The sequence below is a fragment of the Nelumbo nucifera genome, chromosome 4 (assembly GCF_055504915.1).
Source record: "Nelumbo nucifera cultivar China Antique chromosome 4, China Antique-T2T, whole genome shotgun sequence".
NCBI classification, from domain to species: Eukaryota; Viridiplantae; Streptophyta; class Magnoliopsida; order Proteales; family Nelumbonaceae; genus Nelumbo; species Nelumbo nucifera.
In genome coordinates, this window is record NC_142652.1 from 76,375,310 (window position 1) to 76,394,490 (window position 19,181).

The following is a 19,181-nucleotide window of genomic DNA, read 5'->3' on the forward strand; positions in this document are numbered from 1 at the left end:
GTGTGGTTCTCTAGTTGTCTGGCACTTTGCTCCTGTTTTACTGCGTTTGTAAATGAGTGTTTGTTAGACATTGTATGCCCTTAAGTCCAATAAGATTGATGTACATAAACATTTATGAACAAATGAATAATGTACATTATCGTTTCATATTGATGTGTTTTTGTGAATTATTACTCTTTAATCTGGATAGTTATGAGACTCGTGTTCATTTAAAATGTTCTCAACCATTGGATAGATTTGGGGAATTTATTCTAATAAGGTTGACATTGGTGTGTTCCAGAGCGATCTTTACACGATTGTATTTACCTTTGCTGGGTTTAGTTGACCTGATTTTTTTCATTTGTTGAAATCATTTTTCTAAGGAATTTGTACCTATACACGTTGTTCCTATAGTTTTGTCTTTTCACCATTTTTGATACCTACCCATGGGCCACCAACATCCAACTCAATTGGATGAACCATGGGCCTTCCTATCTAATAAGTTGTTTACCTTCTAGGAGGAGAAATCCTAACCTAGAGAAAATTTATGATTTGTTATTATATCATCTATTGAGAACTAGGTCTAGTCATGGTTGTCCTGAGAACAAAAGGGTATTATTGTCATTTTTCAAAATATAAGACCCGCATGGTGTGGCATGTGGGCAAATTGCGACAGAATGTTAACATCAAGGGAGGAATTAGTCAATTGTTAAAAAACTTAAGGGTACTTTTTAAGGGAACATGTTAATAGTAGGGGTACAATAAGTCCATTTCCTAAACCTTGGGGTAGTTTAAAAGAACTACCCTTTAAAAAATTATAACAATATTATTAGAAACTAATTTTTAAATTTACAATATTAAATATGTTAAACTAAGAAATATGGGAATTTTTCTATTTTCCTATATTAAAAAATTGTATTTAAAATATAAAAATACTAATATGTATCTATGGTCATCATGTTGGTTCGATTTTGGTCGGTTTACAAATTGCCAAACCGAAACTAACTTGACTTAGTCAGGTTGGGAAGTTGCTGAACCTAAGCCAACCAAAAATACTAGAAAGAGACAAACTCGGGTCGAGTTGGGTCAGGTTGGTCAGTTTCATTGGTTTACAATCATAACTGAAATTAATTATTGTTATTTTTATATGTCAAACAAATTATTAAAAATAGTATATAAAATATAAATAATTATTAATTATTTAAAAATTAAAATATAAAACAATTGTCTACTATTATGTATTTTATGCATCGGACCCCTATTAATACATATTATATGAAATAGAATATTATATTTTATACTTAAACAGTTTTAGGCTTGACATTAAGCTCAGGGATTGGCCTTTGTTTCAGGCTTTAGCTTTTGGGACCAGTAGACCACTATGGCCCTCTTTTATTACAAATACCCAACTATGGTATGGGGTTAGTGACAAATATATGCCCCTGGGCTTTTATTTTGCACAAAGACCCTCTGAACTTTCACTTTGCGGCAAATACCTCCTTTGTTAGAATTCCGTCAATTAACTTCAAAAAAGATTCTCCATAACATAGTTGGGTATTTGTAAAAGTACATATTATATGAAATAGAATATTATATATATTTAATATTTTATACTTAACAGTTTTAGGCTTGAAATCAGGCTCAGGGCTTGGCCTTATATTTCAGGCTTTATCTTTTGGTAGTAGACCACTATGGCCATCTTTTACAAATACCCAACTATGATATGGGGTTAGTGACATATATTACCTGGGGCTTTCATTTGCACAAAGACCCTACTGAACTTTCACTTTGCGATAAGTACCTCATTTGTTAGAGTCCCCCTAATTAACTTCAAAAAAGATTCTCCTTCAACTATTTAAAAATTTAAAATCCTCAAACTATCCCTTTATTTGAATGATTTATGATTGGATTAAATTTTTAAATATAACACTGAGGTCCTTATTGCTCCAATAGATCATTGTAGAATTTTGGCTAAATTAAGTATTCAAATAAAATGGTAGAGGTTTCTTTCTAATAAATGTAAATGTGTGATTTCATTTGTTTTTTTTATTTATTGGAGAAAAGAGTGGATAACTTTTATATTTTAAAGATGAAGAGAGACATTCATGTTGGTGAAATGAATTGAGAAATAAAAAAAAACCTTTTTTTAGCTACACCAATAAAATGATTGTTGTTATTTTAGCTGGTTTCATTCAGAGAAAATGAAGGTATTTTTGGTCAATAGGGGGTTAAGACTTGAGAGAAAAGGATATGGAAAAGAAAATAAGGAAAGTTGAGAGTGGACCATCTTACTTTTAACGACGGTAGGAGGTATTTGTCGCAAACTCAAAGGGGGTATTTGTCACTGACCCATACTAAAGGGGGCTTTTATAATCTACTCTTTGTTTTCGTGTGGCGGCCGGCGGGGTTGGCGAGACTACTGTCTTCTCTTTTCGATCAAGAGCTGAGAATCTCGTCAGCCATGGCGAATACTCGCCAGAGAGACTAGAACATAGCAAATTAGATTCCTGTGAGTTCTCTCGTAAAGAAAACACACATAGAGAGACTATAATTGAGAGAGGCTTCACAAGTTTTCAAAGAAATGGAACCCCTTTCTCGCCTGGTGTTGCTAGTCTCTATGTGTCTGCTTCTCTCGCAATTTGAATCGGCCCCTCAAGCTTTCCGTAGAGATCCAGGGCATCCGCAGTGGCATCACGGAGCCTTTCACGACATCAAAGATAGCGTTCGTTCTGATGTCCGACGAATGCTCCATTCTCGCGCTGAGGTAATTGTTTCTTCTTCGCCGTTCGATTTCAGTTTTTTACCTTTTTTGTTTTTGTGTTTTTTTACTTTATCTGTTTGACTACCTATATTGAATAGCCCAATATTCTAATGTATGTTTAACTTGTTTAACTTCAAGCCGTAATTTAGTTTGAAAAAAATTAAAGAAAATACACATATAAGCATTTGGTTCTTTAAAATTTGATGGATGAACTAAACAGTATTACTGTCATGTAGGTTCCTTTTCAGGTCCCACTTGAAGTTAATATTGTCCTCATTGGCTTCAATGGAGATGGGGGCTATAGGTACGTGATAGATTCGCACAAGCTGGAAGAGTTTATCAAAACCAGCTTCCCATCTCATAGACCAGCTTGCTTGGAAACAGGGGAACCACTTGATATTGAACATCATATTATTTATAATGCGTTTCCTGTAAGCTTCTTACTTCGTAGCTAAGATGTATGCATCTATTCACTTGCTTGTTTAATATATTCTAGATGCTCGAGTTTTCAAAGTTAGCTGTAAATAAATTACATGATTCTCAACTTTTATATTATTATTGGGTTGTATTTCATTCTACTATTCTTACACTACATTCTGCTTGTACTAGATATCCAAGATGCTTGAAATTTTTTTCCTGCAAATGATTTGCCTGTACTTCAACCATTATGTTATTTTTTTTTTTGTTTTGTTTTATTATTCCATTCTTACACCGTTTTCTCTAATAGAAATAGAAAGTTCAAAAGAAATTACTACTTCTTTACTTCATGGTTGCTTCAATTTAGATGCATTTGACTGTCATTAATATTTTCCTGTCTCTTTAGGGCCTTAAGCATAATGCCTATATTTCATCATCATCATGGTTTGCTACATAAATCCTGTTTTTCCATTCTGTTTCTGTTCAGTGCCATATCCGTTATCAAATTGTGAGTGCTTGGTCAATTCTTACTACAATCCATGTCCTTTTTGGTCTGCCTTCAACCCTTCTTGCCCCTTCAGCTTGCAGCAGATCACTTCTTATACTTGAGTTGAATAAGTTTTATAAGTGTTCATCTTAGTATTTAAAAATCATTTTAAAATGTGCATCTATACTTTACCTTCCTGATATTGGAAAATTTGTCATAATGGGGTTGAAAATTTCTCATAAGAGCAAGATAATAGAAGAACTCCTTCTAAGGAAAGCTAAATGCTCAGTTGTGTTCAACTCAAAATTCTAATGTGTTCTATTTTGTAGGACTACAGGGCTTATATAGACTTGCTTAGGACAACCCCCTAAGCTAAGTAATTACTATGAAAACTACTTACAAATGAACCACAAATAGCAAGATTCATGAACTACTCAGACTTAGAAAGTGGAGAAGACATAGAGAAACTCAAAAGACTTGAAATCGATGCATTTTTGGAATCCTGCAGTCAACACTGCACACCTTTAGAAAAATGACCATAACTTTGCATAGGAAATTCCAAATCCAGCTCCATTTGTTGCATTGGAAAGTAGACTCAAAGAGGTTTCTAGATGCATACAACTTGCCCTGTGAATTGTAGGTGCGAATCTGCTGTGTAGCTGGCCTAAAATTTATGTCTGTACATTTTTCAAATAAGTATTGAATTCAATTTTAAATCTAGCTAAGTCTAGTTCTTTGCATGCACGCTCCTTTGTCAAGCTCCCTTGCTCGAAGAAGACTCATCGTCAAGTTAGAGTTGTGTTTTTCACCATGATAAGGAGAAAGATCTATTATATTGAAGGTTGTAAACACACAATAGTCTTCGAGAAGTTGGGTTTTGCATGCATTTTAACCAATGCATTTGGGCGCTTTGAATGATCAATCAATTCTAGGCATAAATTTAGCATAACGTCTAGGTGGAAAACGTTCCTTACGAGGATAAACCCACACTAAATCTCTTTCTTTGAATTCTACAAGGTTCTTATGCTTGTTGGCTTGCCAACGATATTTCTCATTTTGCTTCTGAATACGTTTTGAATCTGCTTATGCAACTTCCTTATTTGTTTCACACATTCGTTTGCATTTCCATTAAAGTGTTGAGCAGTAGTAAGTGGAGCCAAATCCAATGGACCAATAGGATTACCACCATAGCAAGCTTCAAAAGGAATGCATCCAATGATTTGACTAGAAGAGTGATTGTAGACGAATTTAGCTTGAGGTAAGATGAAATCCCATTTTTTGGATATTTTGCCCCACCAAGCTTTTCAAGAGATTTTCCAAACTTCGATTTACAACCTCAATTTGGCCATCTATTTGTTGATGACAAGAACTAAATTGAAATTTAGTTCCTAACTTCCGCCTAAGTGTATGCCGAAATTGGCTCATAAACTTAGATTCTCGGTCTGAATGATAGTTCTAGATCAGCTACATTATAGGCATCCAAAGTCTTGCTATAGGGTATAAACATGCCATTTTGGAGAATTGGTCAACAACCACCATGATTGAGTCTTTATTTCTCTGGATGCACGGAAAACCAACCATGAAATTCATACTCACATTTTTTTTTGATAATTGAAATAATTTTATTAATCTGCAATAGACAATAGTACAAAGTCCCCAAGGAAAGGCACGAGTTGCAACCTCTCCGGGCTAGTTAAGTACAAATTTCCAAATTAATAACAACTTACAAAGAAGCACAAAAAAGATATTCCCTAGAAATCCCCTGTTTGGCTAAAGCATCAACCAAAGAATTAGCAGACCTACTAACCCATTTTACCTCAACTCTCATATTGCTGGTTAACCACTCTACTTTTTTGATGAGATCTTTGTAGCCCCAAATGGTGGTATCCAAGTTTAGGAGCCACCTTGTTACCACCTAAGAGTCCCCTTCAACTAGGAGATGCTCCACCCCAAGCTGGTTGGCGATCTGAATTCCTTGTACTGCAACAAGGATTTCTGCCCTTGTAGAATCCCCCACTCCCACCGGTCTTGAGAATAGGGAAATTATGTTGCTGTCCTTATTTCTCAGGATACCCTTTATACCTGAAGGCCCGGGGTTGCCTTGGCTGCTTCCATCAAAGTTCAGCTTCATGACACCTTCCAAAGGTGGAACCCATTCTGACAGAGTTCTATCATTCTTTGTTGAAGTGTTAGCTATTACTAGCCAATTCCTCCACAAGTCATCAAAGGAGAAGTCATAAAAAATATCCACAGTTTTCAGCCAATGGATTGCTCTTGTTAGGACACAATCCTTCATTTCATCTAACCCTCTTTCCTTCTCTAAGAAAATTCTTGCATTCCTTTCCTCCCAAAGAGTCCACAAAGTGGCTGCCCTGACACATTTCCACATGACCTTACCTCTTCTAGTGTGCCAAACAAAGATAGATGGGTTGAATAACGAGCTTAAATCAGAAGGCACATATCACCTACCTCCAAATAAACAAAGGCTTCACCTCCATATAGCTGTAGCAAAGGAACATGAGATCAGCAAATGGAAACAATCCTCATTCTCGGCCTTATAAAAGGAACACCAATTTGGGGAAAGACAAAGAGAGGGTCTCTTTTTTTGTAAGTTTTCCAAAGTCTTGATTTTCCCATAGAAGACTTCCTAGCAGAATACAACAATTTTTGGGGGAATAGGTTGCGTCCAGACTTCTTTGACAGGGAATCCTTGGGAAATGGGGTTAGAATTGAGGGATTTTAGAAAAGAAGAGCAAGTAAAAGTACCTTTTGGAAGAGGAGTCCATACCCTTTGATCAGAAGAAGTGGGGTCCAAGCAAACGGATTCTAATAAATGAATTAGCTCAATAACACAACTCGACTCACCATCCCTTAACCCTCTACGAAACCCAAAGTCCCAGTTTAAAGATAAGGGGTTTAACGAGCTCGGGAGAAAAGTTGCAATTGGCTCATGTTTGTGAAGGGAAAGGGAATAGAGTGAGGGGAAACAATCTTTGAGGGGTTGAGTATCCCACCCAAATATCCTCCCAGAACAGAATAGCATTACCAGAATAAGCATCATACCTGATGAATCTTAGGAAGTGAGGCAGGATACCATGTATAGCCTTCCAAGGTGTAGTAAGGGTAGCTCGGCGAGATATCCCGGAATCCCAACCATTTTTTGCACAACCATGAATGCTTGCCACCACCTCATGCCATAATCTCTCTCTCTCTCTTGGGGCCATCTCCATAGCCACTTCCCTAGAAGAGCTACATTCTTCAGCACTATGTCCCCTATCCCTAAACCCCCTTCTTCCTTTGGTTTGTTAACTATCTCCCATCTGATCAAGTGATCATTTTTCACCTCTCTTGGTTCCCATAGAAAGTCCCTCATTCTCTTCTCTAGTTTCTTAGCCTCCCTTGGAGGAATCCTGAACACTGAAAGGAAGTGGGTTGGAAGGTTGGCAAGTGTAGCCTTAATTAAAGTCAGCCTACCCCCTATTGAAATGTAATTCCTTTTCCAAGCCGCCAAGCACTTATCAAATTTCTCCACAATAGGGGCCTAGAAACTACTCTCTTTAGGGTTGGCTCCTAAGGGTAGCCCTAAGTATGTCAAAGGCCAAGAAGAAATATTGCAACCTAAGCATTCTGCAATGGATTCAATCTCCCTATTCTCCATGTTTACTCCAGCCACACAACTTTTATCAAAATTTACTTTCAAGTTGGAGACCCTCTCAAAAGTACTTATTAAAATCTTAAGGTTCTCCACTTTGCTCAACTCATTCCCTTTATAGAAAATAACAATATCATTAGCAAACTGAAGGTGAGTTACTGGAATGGCTCTGCTCCCTATTCTCCATCCCTTTATTTGGCCCTCCTCATATGCTTTGGAGATCATCCTACTAAAGACATCAGCAACAAGTGTAAAGAGGAAAGGGGAGAGTGGATCCCCTTGTCTTAAGCCTCTATTGGCTGGAAAAAAGTCCTTAACCACCCCATTCACCAACACTAAATAATGACAAGAGTTTAAACATCCTCTTATCCAATTACACCATTTATCCCCAAATCCACGTCTTCTTGACATCTCCAACAAGAAACTCCAATCCACTAAGTCATAGGCTTTCTCCAAGTCCAGTTTGCAAACAAATCCTTTCCTACCCGATCTCCTTATCTCTTCCACACTCTCGTTTGCAATAAGGATCTGATCTGTAATTTGTCTATCCTGTATAAAGGCTCCTTGTGCTTGGCTAAAGAGAGAGGGGAGAACTGCTTTGATCCTCCTAGAGAGCACTTTTGCCAGAATCTTATAGATGCTTGTCACTAGGCTAATTGGCCGAAAATCTTTGGGGTGTCTAGCATCATTCTTTTTTGGAATTAAGGTTATAAAGGTGGCATTGATTCCAGGACTCACAAAATGTTTATCCTCAAATTCTCTAAATACTCCAATTAAGTCTTCTTTGACTATGTCCCAATAGTCCTGATAAAATGCCATTGTAAATCCGTCGGGACCCGGTGCCTTAGCCCTATCCATAGAAAAAACAGCTTGTTTAATTTCCTCTTCCTCAATCATTCTTTCCAGCCATCCCCTATCTGTTTGGTTCAAAGTTGGCCAATTCTCCTCCCCTACTATTAACCGATTCTCTAAGTGTCTTTGAAAGATGGATTTGAAGTGATCCACAATCCTACTGGCAATCTCCTCTTGAGAGGTTATCTCCACACCATCAACCTCAAGCTTTAGTATCAAAATTTTCCTCCTCCCATTAGCCAAAGCATGAAAGAATTTGGTATTCCCATCCCCTTCCTTGATCCACATATGTTTGGATTTTTGTCTCCAAGAGATCTCCTCCCTCAATAAAGTCTCCTCTAACTCCTTTTTCAGTTTTCTCCTCATTTCTCTGTCTTGCTCATCCATCATCCCTTGGGATTCTTTTGCATCTAACTCCTCAATCTGAACCAATAATCTAGCTTTTACCTCCTCCACTCTTCCAAATTGATCCTTATTCCATTCTTTTATTTTGCCTCTCAACCTTTTTAATTTTTTTATGGAATCTAACCCCATCCCATTTCACTTCTCTCATCTCTTCACTCCACCATTCCTTAACCTTAGGCAAGAAGTCCGGGTGTGTCAGCCACATATTTTCAAACCTGAATGGTCTAGGTCCATTACCAAGAGGTTCTTGCCCTACTTCTATAGGGCACTGATCAGAGGTTATCCTAGGTAGGGTCTTAGCCACCAAACCTCTCCAGTGTCTCTCCCAACCCTCGTTAAATAGGAATCTATCAAGCTTTGATCAGGTTGGGTTTTCTTGGAAGTTGGACCAAGTGTAGGTAGCCTGTAGTAAAGGAATCTCCCGTAAATCACAGGAATTTATGAAGTCATTGAACTTCCTCATACTAGTTGTAATGGCCTGCCTGGGATTATTTGACTCATTTGTGAATCTTATTGCATTAAAATCCCCCCCCAAACACCAAGGGCCTTCCCACAAACCTTGAATTCCATGAAGCTCCTCCCATAACTCATTCCTCTCTCTGTGATTATTTGGACCATACACATTTGTTAGCACCCAAATAAATCCATCTTCTACCATTCTGTATTTTAGGGATACAGTGAAGTTTCCTATTAGCTCCTCTGTTGGTTCTATGAAGTCTTCCCCACGATGGAGCTGAGCACCATCTTACCCCTCTTATTTTCCAGATCTCCCTGACCCACCTTCTATCCAGTTCAGCTAATTTTGTCTCCTGCAACATCACAACATCAGGTCTTTCTCTCCTAAGTAGCTCCTTAATCGATCTCCTTTTTCTGGCACTACCCAAACCCCTTACATTCTAGCTTATTATCTTCATTACCTTTCAAGAATTTAGCCCTCCAATATAGTGTTCCTTCATTTAGAAACCTTCTTTCTTTTCCCTCTACCACTGAATTCGATATCCCCTTCAATGTCCATTATTAGTCTCTCTACTTCAGACTTTTTCTTCTTTTTCCTACCCTTATTTCCCACTGACTTCCTATTCTGCCCTTTATTTCCTAATTCCTGCCCCAATCTATTGGTTCTTGCCTATGATTCAGGGTTTTTTGGAGCCACCTCTATCATTTCCTCTTGTTTATATTCCTCCAACAGGGCACAAATCTGCTCCCGAATCCATTCTAACTCCTCTTGTTTCCTTTCTAACAACCCAACTCCCTTCTCTGATCGGACTCCATCATTATCAATCGCCACTTCCCTGCTACCAGTTGGTTGGCTTGGTTGGGATTCCAGGACATCTGTTACAGGTAGAGAACCCAAGTTAGTATCTAAAACCAAATGGACAGGCTTACTTGGAATTAGCATAGATGGTTGCATGTGGACCGACTGCTGGGTATCAATTCTTGGAGTCAGGACTAGGCCCTTCCCCTTTTCCGGACTCATCCGTGGAAGCGGACTAGGTACAACCAATACTTCCTCACCCTCTACAGTCATAGAAACTTCACTTCTCTTTCCCTTTGTGTGAATCCTTAGGTAAAGCTCCAAGTCTGATTCCTGTTTCTCTGGCTTGATGTCCTGACTAGGCTGCACATATGGAATGGACTCGTTTATTGGCCAGGATGCACTCTGCCTTACCTCTTTAAGTGTTCCCAACTCCACCTATCTTTTGTATAACATACCCAGTTTGGGAAAGATCTGTTCGCCGCTGCTAAGGCTCACTCTTCTTTGCGTTTTGATATTACCAGAATCTTGCGAATCCGTCTCCTCCTCTAGGAATAACAGTTCAGTGTTTAGGCTACCCTCTTCCAGTATATCTCTTGGTTTTTGGAGGTCGATACTTCCCAAGCTAATGGTTTCTTCCAAATCTGAATCGGAATCAGAAAGTTCTTCATTGTCTGTCAATCTTTCCAAATCAGAGTCGAAAACCTCACTGCTCTTCACACTCCTGGGTTTACGGCGTTCTTGTTCCTTATGCGGCATCTTCTTTGAGGTTCTCCACTGTAACGAGCTGGAGACCTTCGCTGAACTGTTCGAATGAGAGAAAGGGCTTGAGGAAGACGATGGTATACGGATTTTACTGTCTACCTGAGGAGTCAACCTTGTCACGTGCTCCTTTAAGTTGTCACGCGCCCCTCTCACTCTTGGGTCTTTTAAGCATAGCCCACTTAACTTTTCGGGCCTACTGGGCCCAGAATTACAATTTAGAGATGGGCCTGCTGGTTGGACCCCTATGCATATTCCTGAGGCTACCAATACCTCTGCCCGACCCGATGAATCACCTCCCTCCTCCCGTATTGCACTCGGATCATTCCTCTCCATTGGAGTAAATTGCTTAGGTCCACAAGCAACTGCTTGAGCAAAAGAAACTTTGGTTTTCCCACTGTTGCCTTGTGTAACATGTCTAACACTTCTAATGGTTTCCTGATCTGAGTCTTTTGGCCTGCCTAAAGGCTGTGCTTCCATTCTTGTGAAAACTCTTTGTTTCTTTTTTACAGCCACTTTCAGACTGCCATGTAGCTGCAGCTCCTCCACCACTTCGTCTTCCTCCTGCCTTGCTTCTCTCCACAGGGTAGCTTCAATGGAGGACAGTAACCACACTGGGAAGAACAAACCCTCCACAGCTACATTCACCTTCCTCGGTATATCTTCTGGTTTTACACCACCTAGTAGAATGGCTGCACTTCTCAGGTCTCCCCAAAAAACACCATCAAAGCGAGCTCCACACAACAAAGCAATTGAGTGTTTTTCGATTCCAGAGATGGAATGGCAACCCAAGCACTTGAACAATTACATTATCTTCCAATGAGAACACTTTTGAATTTGATGAAAACGACCATTTAAAAACCGAGAAGCTTCCCAGATCATCTTGGATACTTAGGGCTCTAACATTTACCTGGTTTTCAAGAGGGTCCAACACTGCCTTAGCAGGATCGAACGAGGTCACAATAAAGGTGCTTCTTAGCTCCATGTTCTGAAGGTGCATTTGCAAGGGGAAGAGGAGTATACAGTCCTGCATTTTGTCCATGGCTCTTAACAATGTGTTAAGTTCTGCAATGCCTCACATGCCACATTGCCACATAAACAACCCATTTCATTCAAGGCCAGTAGAAATTTTCTTGCACAAGAGCAAGAGTCTTGTCTCTTCCAAAGTGATCCAAGACCATAATCTTCAATGATAATGGCTTCTCTCAACGAGCAGAGAGGGATACAAAGATGATTATCCCTGAAAGAGAGCCATCTTGCAAAATAAAGTGATTAGTAGGGCCTTTGGAAAAGACAATTATATGTTTTTTGTTCAGTGTCATATCCATTGTCATGATATGAGCGCTTAGGTTAATTCTTAGTACTTCAGTTCATGTCCATTTTGGTCTGCTCCCAGCCCTTCTAGCCCCTTCAATGTGCAACAGATTGCTTCTTACTGGATAATGCCTATACTTGAATTGAATAGATTTTAAAAGTGTCCATCTTATTGCTATTGAAGCATTCATTATACTTTGTTGTTGCTGTTTAGCAAAACTTTGGTTTAGGAAATGAATTAAATTTTCACATTTCACACCATCATAGTAGTCTGTCTAATCCATAACATTATGTTCTTGAAGTTGCTAAAGCTCAACCAAGCCTATAATGTTCCTTTTTTTTTTCATTTTTAATTTTTGAATATGGGTTAGTTTCTAGATGCTGGTTAGTGACTAAGAGGAGATGCACGTTAAAACTCAGTGCTACTTCTCATATGTTCCCTATTTTAGTGCATCTGCTTTATTCCAATCGATATGTTTTCTAAATGTAGGTTGGGCAGCCAGAACTAATAGCACTTGAAAAAGCACTGAAGGAGGCTATGGTTCCTGCTGCAACTGCTAGAGAGGTAACTGCCATTCTAATTTTTTGTTTTGTTGTCTGTGCCTCTACATTTCTTTTCTCCTTTTCTTTTTGATAATTACACCTTTGGTTTGTCTTTGAGTGGAATCTAATAATTTTATTGTAACCTTTAGACTGAATATGGAAGGGAGGTCCCTCTCTTTGAGGTGAATGCTTCTGCTGTTGAGCCAGTATTTCATAGGTTGTACTCCTACATATTTGACATAGATCAGAGTGGATATTCAGAAACAGAGATGGACAGACCTGTACCTAGTGCAATTTTTGTTGTCAATTTTGATAAGGTATAACTTACTATCTTCAAATTTATTACTTTGCATTGGCCATCTTTGCTTTTATGTATGCCAATTTCAAATGGTAATGGGATCAATTTGTCTCTCATCAAATGTAGATATTGGTTTTCTGAAAACATATTAACTTAAATTCACTACCTTCGTTAGATTTTATGTTGTTGTAATCTCATGATTGCTTTATGCTTGCTACTTTGCAGGTCAGGATGGATCCTAGGAACAAGGAAATTAATCTTGATAGTCTGATGTATGGTAAAATTCCTGAGCTTTCAGAGGAAGAAATGAGAAAACAAGAGGGGGGCTACATCTATCGTTATCGCTACAATGGAGGAGGGGCATCTCAAGTTTGGTTGGGGTCTGGCAGGTATAGTTAATCTATACCATTTTGTTGAAGAATTTCCAAATAGAAGTTGATTACTAGTGAGTTTTGTTTGTTTTCCAGTTTAAGCATAGTATAATTTAAAAACTAAAGGAGCAAAAAGTTATGCTACCAAAATCCTATTGTCTGGTGTTTATGAATGATTTTTTCTTTGCTTTTTCATTTATAACTGCACTCAAAGGGGGAAGAGAGACACACATACAAGGATTACAATGTTGATTTCTCTATCTTTTCCTTCCCATTTTCTAGAGGATCTAGGAAGGAAATTACTAGTAGTTTGAAAATATTCTATATTATTAAGAGAACATCTATTTAGATCAATTTCTGCCCAGTATTGTCAGTAGATTACTGTCATAGCAAATGGACTTTTTGCTAATGAGCTATCACATTAGCAAATGATGTGATAGCTTTGGAGAAGTTAGAGATGTGGAAGGAAGTGACAGTGAACCTGGATGAAGAAGTTAGAGATCGTCTCAGGCTGCTGAATCGTAGTTTAGTTGGTCGTTTCATTAACTCTGACCCAGATGTGGAGAAGATCGAAGAGTGGGCCGTTTCTGATGGTGACCTGAGAAACTTTTTCACGTTAGGAAGCTAAACGCTGATTTTTTCTGGTTCATTTTCAAAAGCAAGGAGGCAAGTAATATCCTGTTGAGTCAACAGAAAAAGTATCGAGAACCTGATCTCAGAATTGGGAGATGGTCAGATGGAATCCTCTAGTTGGAGCAATCAGGGATATGGGTCCTCTGAATATGGTGTGGATTACTGTTTTCAGGATACCCCTGCATGCGTGGAGCTTTCAAACTTTTAAGACAATGGGAGATGCTTGTGGAAGATTCAGATTCGTTGATCCTAGAACAATTTCGTGGAGAAGCCTTGCTGCTGCTTGTATTTTAATTGAAGTTGATGAGATCCACCTTGTTCCTACTTCCCTTTCTCTTCGTTTTTCTGGTGAATCCTTTGACTTGAGACTGGTCGTTGAAGGATCTTACCCAACGAGGTGGATTGAAAACATGGAATTGTGGAGAGGAGAGACCCAGAAGATATGGTGATGTTGGAGGGAAGACGAATAGTCAAGCCAAAAAGTTTGGGCACAAGGTTGAAGATGGGGGTATTTTAGGAAGCAAAAATTTTTATGATTCGGTTGGGATTTTTACCTTGGATCGCACAACGGACAGTACAAGTAAAGTTCCAAAGAGAATTAAAAGTGGTGAGGCCCATGCAAACTTAAGTGGTGGGGCGAAGGGCTGGGACATATGGAAGTAGGAAGAAAGGATAGTTTTGGGGAGACAAAAGAAAAGGAAAAAAGTTGGTTTATCAGAAGATGAAGAGATGGCTCAAGCAGGAAAAGTTGGAGAAGGCTCGACTGTGGTCCAAACTTTGAAGACAAAGATCATTAATAATGATGGAGAGTGCTCTTTGAAGCACCGTTTCAATTTAAGAGTTCCGAACAAGAGAAAGTTCAAGTGACTTCGAAGAGTTAGGCACTCATTTCAGTTTAAATTTTCTGGGAAGAGGCTTTGGAGTCTGTGTCCTGTGATTGCTCGTGAAGTGTTTCTAAAGAGTGCTCAATGCGGAAGCTCTATTGTCCCCCATCTTAACGATGAAAGGAAGAGGGGGAAGACAACTTTGATTCAGCAAGCAAGTACGTTTATCTCTTTTGGTGACTTTGATGTCGAGATCTCTTCATTTTCAACACAGTCATGGACTCTGAAGGAGGGGACTCAAGTGGTTGTTTGTTCAGAAGGATCAGAAGATCACAAGGAATGAAGGGAAGTGGTTTTTGGGGAAGAAGCGAAGGAATTAGTGAGGTGGGAAGGGGAGGACAAGGAAGGATTGTTTGGAAGGGCTGGCTGTGGAGGGGATGATGCTAAGAGTGCGACTACTGAATTTGGTGATGAGGTTGTGAGAGAGGCTTTGGATAAGAATGGAAAAACTGGTTCTTCTCTAGACTGCAGGGATTTTCAAAAGTTTGAAATCTTAGTTGGTAGGATCAGAGTACATTTAGGGCCGGAGAATAACTGTGAACAAGGAAGGTGTCGTAGGACCTATAGGAGTGAAAAAAAGTCAGAGAGTCAAGCAAGTGTCACTTATTATGTGTCTAAGGTTTTTTCGAGGTTAAAAGATGGTTTGATTGGGGCAGGTCCTTCTAACAAATATAAGAGTGTATAGAAGGAAGAGATTAAGAGGTTTAGATCCAAAAAAGAAGGGTGATGAAAGGGGGGGGGGAGCAGATTGAAGCTGTAGAAGGGGAGGTGAAGTTGACCCTGACAAAAGAAGGGCTGGAGGTTAAGCCAGGGTCAGGGGAAAAGAATGAAGGGGGAGATCAAACTGGTGCGAGTAGCCCTACTTTGTCTCAACAAACTGATTAGGAGGGGGGGTGGAGATTAAGACTTTGGTGGACAGGGAGGTTGAAATTGGCAAGAGTTTAGGGCTGTTCTTTTGGGGAGGCGAAGAGTTCGCTAGAAAAGCTTTTGAAAATTTTGAATTGAGTAAAAGGGAGGAGAAACTGAAGAAGATGAGGCGACGGAAAGAAGAAAAAATTTGGATGAGGAAGATGATGGACTGGACGAGTCGTTTGATCTTGAAGACTAGCTGATCTTTGAAGGGTGGTTTGTCTTTCCTTTTTGTCAGTTTTGAGTCTTTGAAAGCCTTGTTGTATGAAGGAGGGGGGGGGGGTTCTCAGTTTTCCTTTGGTTTGTCTTGTAAGCTTTGTTGGGGTTGGTAGAGAGTTCGGGTGTTATCTTAACACCCCTGTAGTGCTGTAATCTACTTTTATTTTTCAATAATTTTTTTCTTTTATTCTTAAAAAAAATTAGAATTAATTGTTATGGTGCATTCTTCCAGAATCAGTTTTAGTTTTGCACCCAAACCACTGACTTGTTCAAGCAGAACAGAATACTAAGACAACTTATAAAAATACTATAATCTATTGACACTAAGAAGCAGAAGCAAATATCGACAAATGCTCTTCAGATACGAGTATGTCCTACGCTTGTGCACTTTGGAGGAGCATTCGGAGATCACTATTTGAGTTCAGAAAAGGGATCAATGTGGTGGGAGATGATATGTGAACAGAGATATATTGTATTTGGGTTTTCTTTCAGGGAGGATGTTAGAGGTTACAGGGGTATATTTGTAATGATTGATAAATTTTTGGGACTTGTATGTATTTATGGGAGGAAGATGGGCTTGTGTCTGTATAAAAATGAGGTCATTTCAAACTTTATTTATTTATTTTTTTGATCAATAACAGAAATCAATTTATTAATGGACAATAAAATTACTACAACCCGGGAAGAAGTAAAGAGGTTTAACTCTCCCGAAAAAGAAAAAAGAAAAGAAGATTACAATACAGCCCAAAACAATTGAGGGAACCCCTTTGGCTCCAAATTGGGACTTGGGCTTTCGTAGGGGGTTAAGGGATGAGGAAATTAATTCCTTCTCTAATCTGATCTGTCTCTTGAATCAAGTCTGTTTGGATCTGTCTAAGCCAGACAAGAGGATTTGGGTTCCCCGGACCAAAGGAACCTTCTCTTGTGCTTCTTTTTTTAAGTCCCTTTGTCAGTTTCCCTCTCAATAGGTTTTCCCTTAAAAAGGAAATTTGGTGTAGGCCGGTTCTCCCAAAGATAATGACTTTTTGTTGGGAAGTGTACCATGGGAAAGTGAACACTTAAGATCATCTACAAAAGAGAAGACCTTTCCTTTGTATTTCACCCAACTGGTGTACTCTCTGTAAAGCTTACGGGGAGGATTGTTATCACCTACTAATGTCTTATCCTTTTTCTGCAGAACTGTGGGATTGGCTTTTTTCATTGTTTGGGTGCAGGTGGAACATGCCAACAGAAGTGTGCATGATCTGTAACCCTTCTACCTTCAGCTGGCCCACAAAAAGAAGGAGAATTATGTGGAGATGTGCTAGAGCAGCCTTGCTATGGACAATTTGGGAAGAAAGGAATGCTAGAATCTTTCAAGACAAGGGGAGGAGCAGCCAAGATTTGAAGGATTGTGTGATGAATAAGGCAATCCACTGGCTAAAGACTTTGGAACTTTTCCATCACTTTTCCTTTTCAGACTTGTGGAGAAATTGGCTAGTATTAGCAAGGTGCTCTTCTAGGAAGACTAAGGCATCTACAAGATGGACTCCACTGCCTGAAGGTTCAATGAAACTGAATTTTGATGGGAGTAGTCAGGGCAATCCAGGGCGCTCTGGAATGGGAGGGGTCTTGAGAAATGAGGCTGGAGATATTGTATTTCTTTATTCAGGTCCTTTGGGATTTGGGGATTCAGTCAGAGCAAAACTATTAGCAGCCATTCAAGGAATGCAACTTGCAAATCAGTTAGGAGTAGGACAGCTTGTTATAGAAGGGGACTCCAAGGTGGTGCTGGAGTGGTTGTAGAATCCTGAGGAAACCATATGGTGCTACAGAAATGAAAGTCAAAAAATTCAAGTGGTTGATGAGGAATATGTCTGTTAGTACACAATGGGTGGGGAGATCAGTGAATGCTTTGGCTGATGGCTTAGCTAAGCAAGGGACAAATAGGGAAGTTTTGTTTTGGGCTCAGCTGTAATGTTTATCTTTTCCTTTTCCTTTTAAGTTTCTTTGTAATCAGTTGAGAGAGGCTGCAGCTCGCGCCTCTCCACGGGCTGTTGTATGAGATCTCTGTTGTGTAGGAGAGAAGAATGGAAGAAGAGAGAAAAGAGAGAGAGAAGAGAGAACTGAGAGCAAAAAGAAACTTCTGGTGGCGCAGCTTTTTTAATATATATACTAGGGCGACAACAACTAAAATAAAAAGTAGTAAAAGTACAATAGTACCCCTGCGGTACTATACATAGGAAAAAATAACAGCTGTTAACACTCCCCCTCAAGTTGGGACATAGATGTCAATCATGCCCAACTTGTCACATAAATCATGATGTCGTGAGTGGTGTAGTCCTTTTGTAAAGATGTCTGCAAGTTGATCCTCAGAGCTGACATAGCGAGTACACACTTCCCCTGTGATAACCTTTTCTCTGATAAAATGCTTGTCGACTTCGATGTGTTTAGTTCTATCATGTAGCACAGGGTTGGCAACAATGTTTATGGCTGCTTTGTTATCACAGAATAGGGTCATAGGTCTGTCCACTGGAAAACCCAACTCACTCAATAGATTCTTTATCCACATAATTTCAGCCACTCCATGAGCCATTGCTCAATATTCAGCTTCAGCACTGGATCTAGCTACCACACTTGCTTTTTGCTTCTCCAGGTAACTAGATTTCCTACTATGAAGGTACAGTAGCCACTAGTTGACTTTCTGTCATTTAGGGATCCTGCCCAATCTGCATCAGTATACACTTTAACTTTCAAATGTTCGTGCCTTTGAAACAACAAGCCAGCACTTGGAAACCTTTTAAGGTATCGGAGGATTCTTTTTGCTGCTTCAAGATGAGTGGTCATAGGGGCATGCATGAACTGGCTAAGGACACCAACTGCATAAGCAATGTCTCGGCAGGTCATAGAAAGATATAACAATCTCCCTGTAAGTCTCTGAAACTGTTTCACATCCTTGATAGGTTCACCCTGACTATCACCTAATTTATGGTTAGGATCAATAGGGGAATCAACTGGCTTCACTCTCATTTTTCCTGTATCCTGGAGTAAATCTAGGACATACTTCATTTGGGAAATGAAGATATCCCTTTTTGAGCGGGCAACTTCAATTCATAGGAAGTATCTTAGAGGACCTAGATCCTTTACTTCAAACTGTGTGGCAAGAAAACTCTTCAACTTTTGGATTTCATCCTTCCAGTCGCCAGTGATAATTATATCATCAACATATACTATCAAAGCAGCAATTTTACCTTCTCCTCTTTTCACAAACAATGTGTGATCAGATTGACATTGCTTGTATCCTTTCTGCTGAACATGGAATCTGCTGAACCAGGCTCTCGATGATTGTTTCAGCCCGTATAAAGACTTCTTCAACCTGCACACCTTTTGTTCATTGCCTTGAGCCTGAAAACCAGGGGGTTGTATCATGTAGACTTCCTCTTCAAGGTCACCATTCAAGA

General features: G+C 39.3%; 1 protein-coding gene across 1 annotated transcript in view; it reads left to right on the forward strand.

Moving 5' to 3' along the window:
• The first annotated feature begins 2,332 nt into the window (after positions 1-2,332).
• Positions 2,333-19,181, forward strand: part of LOC104605036 (uncharacterized) — an 83,049-nt gene continuing 66,200 nt past the window's right edge. Inside the window, exons 1-5 of the mRNA XM_010269630.3 lie at positions 2,333-2,743; positions 2,977-3,171; positions 12,375-12,449; positions 12,577-12,744; positions 12,951-13,114. Coding sequence (XP_010267932.1) covers positions 2,561-2,743; positions 2,977-3,171; positions 12,375-12,449; positions 12,577-12,744; positions 12,951-13,114 — 785 coding nt within the window. The 5' untranslated portion in view covers positions 2,333-2,560. The remainder of the gene's footprint in view (positions 2,744-2,976; positions 3,172-12,374; positions 12,450-12,576; positions 12,745-12,950; positions 13,115-19,181) is intronic.